General features: G+C 45.1%; 1 protein-coding gene across 1 annotated transcript in view; it reads right to left on the bottom strand.

Moving 5' to 3' along the window:
* Nucleotides 1–6981, bottom strand: part of LOC107297660 (dynamin-1-like) — a 43862-nt gene that overhangs the window by 24691 nt on the left and 12190 nt on the right. The window contains exons 4-6 of the mRNA XM_015827020.1: nt 6809–6860; nt 5154–5165; nt 3429–3542 (exon numbers count right to left, since the gene is read on the bottom strand). Coding sequence (XP_015682506.1) covers nt 3429–3542; nt 5154–5165; nt 6809–6860 — 178 coding nt within the window. The remainder of the gene's footprint in view (nt 1–3428; nt 3543–5153; nt 5166–6808; nt 6861–6981) is intronic.

Genomic DNA, 6981 nt, shown 5'->3' with positions numbered 1-6981 from the left:
GGCTTCACATAAATATTGAACAATAGGGGGGAGAGGACCGACCCTTGTGGCACCCCACAAGTTAGGGGCCTTGGGCTCGACCTCTGTCCCCCTGCCAATACAGACTGCGTGCGGTCGGTGAGGAAGGAGGAGAACCACCGCATAACGGTGCCTCCCACTCCCAACCCCACCAGGCGCCGCAGCATGATACCGTGGTCCAGAATAGAATAGAATAGAATAGAATAGAATAGAATAGAATAGAATAGAATAGAATAGAATATGGAATAGAATAGAATATGGAATATAGAATAGAATAGAATAGAATAGAATAGAATAGAATAGAATAGAATAGAATAGAATAGAATAGAATAGAATAGAATATGGAATATGGAATACGGAATATATACTGCTCAAAAAACTAAAGGGAACGCAAACTCCTTCAGTTCCATGGCAAAATGTTCCCTTTATTTTTTGAGCAGTATAGAATAGAATAGAATAGAATAGAATAGAATAGGGAAGAAGAGTAGAGTAGAGTAGAGTAGAGTAGAGTAGGGTAGAGTAGAGTAGAAAAGAAAACAGAGTTGGAAGGGACCTTGGAGGTCTTCTAGCCCAACCCCCTGCTTTTTAAAATCCATACTGATTCTCAATTCTGTCAATTCTTTAACTAAAAGAAGAACCGCGTCATAGCTTTTAATTCACTGGGAATTAACCTCATGACACGAACACAAAAGCACGCAACTACAGGGTGGGAAATATGGTTTCGCCTCCATGGGTGTGAATTTGTCGGGGTTGTTTCCCCCCCCCCCCACAAGCTCCGATCTCCAACTCCCAAAACGCCTAAGCATTGCATGAAAGAGATCTCTGCAAATGCCATAAGCTCCCAAAATCTGGACAGAAGCAAAAGTCTTCCATCTGGAGGGGAGCGGAAATTCTTTAGCTTTTCTTTAAAAAAGAAAAGAAAGAAATTTCTGCTGCGGAGGCCGGTATTTGAGGAGTGGGATTTATGAAACGGGTGGATGCCTGGGTATGTTGTTGGGGTGTTGTTTTTTTTTTACTGGAAATGTGGAAGAGGAGGGGAGGAAAGAGAAAACACACAAACGCACCACGCCACTTCCCCTTCCTTGTGGTGGGAAACAAAGGTTCCTTTCTCCGGGGTCCTTCCTGCTCTACCGGCACTGGGGTCTCTGCGCTGCGATTTATCATTTCGACTGGCAGGTAGCCGTTTTCTTTCGGCTGCCTCTACCCAACGAAGGGAAGCATGTACAGCTGGCTCCCCCCGGCAGGCTCCCCTCGCCCCCAGGATTAAAGGGAGCCCCAGTCCCCCCCCCACCCTTCCCTTCTTTCTCCCGATCCCCACAGCTGGAACTGGTTAAAACGGCTTATGCTACTCAACTGAAGTCATTCCAGGCACCTTTGAGCAACTGCAGTCAAGGATGGGAGGGGGGGAGTTTGGGCCACCTCTGGAATCCAGATGCGGAGGCCAATCTGAAATCTAAAACGCATGTTTGCTTTTGGGCTGGCATGGGGGAGGAGGAGGAGGAGGAGAAGAAGAAGAAGACAAAGAGAAGAGGAGGAGGAGGAGGAGGAGGAAGAGGAGGAGGAAGAGGAGAAAGGAGGAGGAAGAGAAGAAGAGAAGAGAAGAGGAGAAGGAGGAAGAGAAGAGGAGGAGGAGGAGAAGGAGGAGGAGGAAGAGGAGAAAAAGAAGAAGAGGACAAAGACAAGAGGAAGAGAAAGAGAAAGAAGAGGAGGAGGAGAAGAGGAGGAGGAGGAGGAACACAAGAAGAAGAGGAGGACAAAGAAAAGGGGAGGAGGAGAAGAAAGAAGAGAAGGAGGAGGAGGAGAAGAAGAGGGCAAAAGAAGAGGAGGAGGAGAGAAGGAAGAGGAAGAGGAGAAAGGAAAAAAGAAGAAGAGAAGAGAAGGAGAAGGAGGAAGAAGAGGAGGAGGAGAAAGAGGAGGAGGAGGAGGAGGAGGAGAAAGAGAAGAAGAAGAGGACAAAGAGAAGAGGAGGAGAAAGAAGAGGAAGAAGAGAAGGAGAAAGAAGAGAAGAAGAGGAGGAGGAAGAGAAGAGGAGGAGGAAGAGGAGAAAGAAGAAGAGGAGGAGGAGGAGGAGGTGGTGGGGAAGAAGTGCCGGGCCAGGAAATTTTTGCGGGCAATGACAGATGTGCAACTTTAATCAAGGTGGGGTGGAGAACAGTGAAGAATAATATGGCAGCCCCGAGTGACCACCTCAAGTTTGGGAGGGAGTTATTTTATCTTGGGAATTGTCTCTTGCAGATGAATCCTCTTCCAAGATTTTGGATAGCCTTCAAAAGTCTCCGAGAGGAGAAACATCTGGAAATCTTAAACCGGAAAACCCCGTTGGAACGTTAAAGAGCTCTTAAGCTCAAAACCAAACCATCATGTGCAAACAGACTCCAGGACTTGGTGGGGCCTTTTCCCACTGGTGTCTTCCAGACGATTTTGGCGTCCAACTTGCAAAATATTCAGCTCCAAATTATAACTACATAACTCAGAGGCTGGGAGTAATATTTTCCAAATCAACATAGTGGAAAAAATCCATAAAATCTACCCATGATTGCAGTTTTTCTCAACCCTGGAGACTTTAAGATTTCTGAACTTCAACTCCCAGAATTCTGCTGGCTGGAAAATTCTAGAATTTTAAGTCCACCTGTCTTGAAGTGGCCAAGATTGAGAAATGTTGGGATAACCTGAACACCTATCCATTAAATACCTTGAAACTGTCCACGTCACCCTCCAGTTAGTACCTTTATTTATTGACTTGACCAGTTAACTGTTCCATTCTCAAAAGATTTTCTCAGATTTCCTTTCTAGCACAAATCCTTTACCATCCTTTGAGTTGACTTCAAATTGTTGTCACTTCCATTTGCCATGAATAGAGTAGAGTAGAGTAGAGTAGAGTAGAGTAGAGTAGAGTAGAGTAGAGTAGGGTAGAGTAGGGTAGAGTAGAGTAGAGTAGGGTAGAAAACAGTTGGAAGGGACCTTGGAGGTCTTCTAGTCCAACCCCCTGTTTAGGCAGGAAACCCTATACCATACACACAAATGGCTGTCCAGTCTCTTCTTAAAAGCTTCCAGTGTTGGAGCATTCACAACTTCTGGAGGCAGATTGTTCCATTGGTTAATTGTTCTAACTGTCAGGAAATTTCTCCCTAATTCTAGGTTGAGTTTCCATCCATTGCTTCTTGTCCTGCTTTCAGGGACTTTGGAGAATAGCTTGGCTGGCTAAGGAATTCTGGAAGCTGAAGTCCACAAGCCTTAAAGTTGCCAAGGCTGGAGATCCTTGCTCTAAAGGATTAGGAGATTAGATATCCCGGTCGTGTGATCTGATAGGTTCTATGGGCAACTATGGATTCCAAGAACTAATTTCAGCGGGTTTAGAAATTCTTTTCATTTAGGGCGGAGAAATGGAGAAGATAAACTCACATCCTTACCTCATCGTCTTTATACCACGAGAGATTCTCCGCAGTCAGGACAAACCAGTATTCTTTTGAGCCGCCCTTCATGATGCCGATATTGTTGATCGTGAGCCAACCCTTGCGGATCACCTGGGTCACCAAAATACCTCAGAGTCATGAATGCTGATCAAGGGACCAGACTACCCAAACACAACTGCACCACACCACACACAAGAAGCGGCAGGATTGGCTGAGAAGCCGCTCCACGGAGCATAAACTCAAGCCAAGGATCTGAGATTAGTGATGTGAAGTCTTGGGGGGTAAAAAATCTGGAAAAGCTTTAGGGGAAATAACAACTTTCTCCCCCCCCCAGCCATTTCACCACCCCCTAAGTCTAAAAAAGGGAATCTCTTTGCAAAATTACACAATGCATGCAGCCATATTTGCATGGGTCAGGATTATTAATTAAGCAGGGAAAGGAAGAGATGAGAAACAAAGGAGGTTAATAAGCACTTAACGACTAAGCAAGAACAGTGTTGGGAAACAAAGAGAAACTGGAGTATCTCTATTGTATGTTTGTGCTGGGTGAACCCATCAAGCATCCTCACCGCTTTGCCTTGACATGTTAAAACCATGAACCTCAGATTAGGACCTTTGAAAGTCATGTTCTCCACCTCTCTAAAGAACGGCCAGTTGGCATCACTACTTTCCACCACCTCCGCACATCCCTGGAACAGGGTCAAATTCAAGAGGGCACCATGTTCCTAAGATGGTGGCCTTCAAAAGTTCAAGAGCTAGGCGTTCCAGAAAAGATAGTTATGGACCACGCTCACTGGAGAGTGTGACAATTGTCCACTGCATCTCCAGAGCATCAGGTTGAAGGACTCTACTGAAGAGTTCCACCTCCAGTTACTAGAAGTTCATATTTACTGAAGTGGGTGCTGCAGGATGGTCCCATTGACATATAAATCTTTGTTTGACAACTAGGAGCTCCAGAAAAGATAGTTATGGACCACGCTCACTGGAGAGTGTGACAATTGTCCACTGCATCTCCAGAGCATCAGATTGAAGGACTCTACTGAAGAGTTCCATCTCCAGTTACTAGAAGTTCATATTTACTGAACTGGGTGCTGAATGATGGTCCCATCGACATATAAATCTTTGCATCTGTTCATATCAGGACGCAACTGTGTTGGGATGCCAGCACACACATGACATTGTTTTTGGAAATGTGTTCCCCTACTTTCCATGTCTATCATCCTAAGTTCTGGTCAACTGTTGCCCCTTGTCCTTTTCCCCCCCTCTGTTGGGCCCTTAACACTTTTCCCCAGCTTGGAATCTGCCTGTTGAGTTTCAGACGTGTTTACAAACACTTGTCTGTATGTCCTGCTCCTTCAAGGAGCATCTTCCAGATGGGAAATGACGGGAGCTGTAGTAACCACATCCCCGAAGTACCAGCTAATGTGGATGGGAGAATTTGCAGCATGAAATCTGGAATTCTAAACACTGTTTCTACAATTTCCTTCCCGTTTCTCCGCCTGCCGTCTCTCTCTCTCTGTGTCCAAATGGATAAACCCTTGTCCAATTAGAATATTTTCGCTTCCTTATTTCTCTTTTTCAAGAAACCTGGGTCAGATCTGACTTCTTTCTCCCTGCTTGGTCTGGAGAGCCCTCGTCCCTCCCGGAGGTCCTAAAATTAGTATTTTTCAGACATGCCACAAACAATGAGTGGCTATTTATTTTCCCCCCCTTCTTACTCACCAGGATCTCATCCTGAAAAAACAGAGCAGCACCAGCAGAGACAACAGGAGCAAAGAAAGGAAAAATTATTACTCAAAAAACAAAAAAAGCAATTGGGGGAAGAAGAAGAAGCTGTGTACACCAAAAGTATTTGTGTGTGTGTGTGTACAGACACACACAGAGAGAGAGACACACAAATACACACATATACCTATGGCCTTCCCAGTCTGATTCCCCCAAATGCAGACGCCACAATTTGCAGACTTCCACGCCCATGGAGGACCAGGGGAACTGTGGTCCCAAGTCATTCGGAGGATACTAACTTAGGGAAGATAATAACACACACCCCCAACCCCCAAATATTTACGACTGCAGATGTTTGCTCAAACAAAGGCCCAAATAGCCTGGAACACTAAAAAATCTCACACCGCAAAGGAAAAACCGCTTAAGTAAAAAGGAGAAAAAAGAAGAAAGGGGGAAAAAAATTAAGCATAGGCTGTCTTGGAGAACCCCTAAATTGAGATTGTGGACCGCTCAGCTTTGGGGGGGGGGGTTTTCAGCGTTTCCCAACTCAACTGAGTCGGTTTAGGAGTTGGGGGGGTCCAACACTGATGGAGAAGGAAGGAAAAAGCTGATTTAAAAGGACATCTTTCCTAAGACGTGTTGACAAGAAATAAAAAGAAATCTCGAAGTTTGAGCGACTCGTTTTGACTTACTAACTAGTTACTAGAGGGTTCAGGAAGCATCTGCTAAGAGGTGACTTACAATTTATAATTTTAAAGGATGGAGACCAAGTCAGACCCTGATCCAAAAGCGGCTTTCAGATGTCAGATGGCCGGGATAATTTCAACCAAAGCCAGACTTAGCCCAGCCCACCTAAATGCAGGTAGTCCTCAGCTTACGACCACAACGGAGCCCATTGTTGCTAAGTGAGACATTTGCTCAGTATGTTTTGCCCGCTTTACGACCTTCCCTGCCACCATTGTTAAGTGAATCACTGCAGTTAAATTAGTAGCACGGTCGTTAAACGAGTTTGCTTTCCCCCACTGACTTTGCTTGTCAGACGGTTGCAAAAGGGGGATCGCGGGACTCCCCCGGGGACGCTGCGACCGTCGTAAATATGAACCCGGTTGCCCGAATGTCAATCACCTGACTCTGCAAAGGTCGTAAGCATGAAAAACTGGTCCTGAGTCACTTCCTCCAGTGCCGCCGTCACTAAACAAACTGTCGTAAGTGGAGGATTACCTGTATAGGTAAGCATCACCTGGGCTGGTAGGGCAGGAGATGAAGCCCAGCCTTGATTTTAACTGATCAATGCCTGCTAATTTCATTCAGTTCCTCAATTTTTCTCTCCCTTCCCCAGACTACGGAGTAGGTTTTTTTTGGAAAAGAAGGCCATCCAAATTTCTTCCATCTTCACAACACTGCCAACAAACCCAAAATCCAAAATCTACCCATCTAGGGGCTGAAAAATGGGGTGCAAATGGGAGCGGATGGATGGCCAATGGACAGAAACCAAACCGACCTACGTAGACGACACATCAGCCGATAACCACAATGGACATTAATTAAAGCATCCGCCATAAATCATGCTAAATCACAGAGAAGGCCACTGACATCCATTCGCGACACGGGAAACACCCCTCTCCAACTTTCAATGATTGAGGAGTTCTTACCTGATTCCCGGCTGTTTTTTTCTTACTCATTTGGCTGCTCCTTTGCTGAGCACTGCAAAAGAGAAATTAAATTATTATTATTATTATTATTATTATTATTATTATTATTATTATTATTATTATTTGCCATAACTACATTTTCTTTCTGGGGTCTCCCAAGAGGAGATAGACTA

The sequence above is a fragment of the Protobothrops mucrosquamatus genome, unplaced genomic scaffold (assembly GCF_001527695.2).
Source record: "Protobothrops mucrosquamatus isolate PMUCROS unplaced genomic scaffold, P.Mucros_1.0 scaffold3443, whole genome shotgun sequence".
In the NCBI taxonomy this organism is placed as follows: domain Eukaryota; kingdom Metazoa; phylum Chordata; class Lepidosauria; order Squamata; family Viperidae; genus Protobothrops; species Protobothrops mucrosquamatus.
Note: the sequence above shows the minus strand (reverse complement) of the source record. Positions and strands in the feature narration are given on the sequence as shown.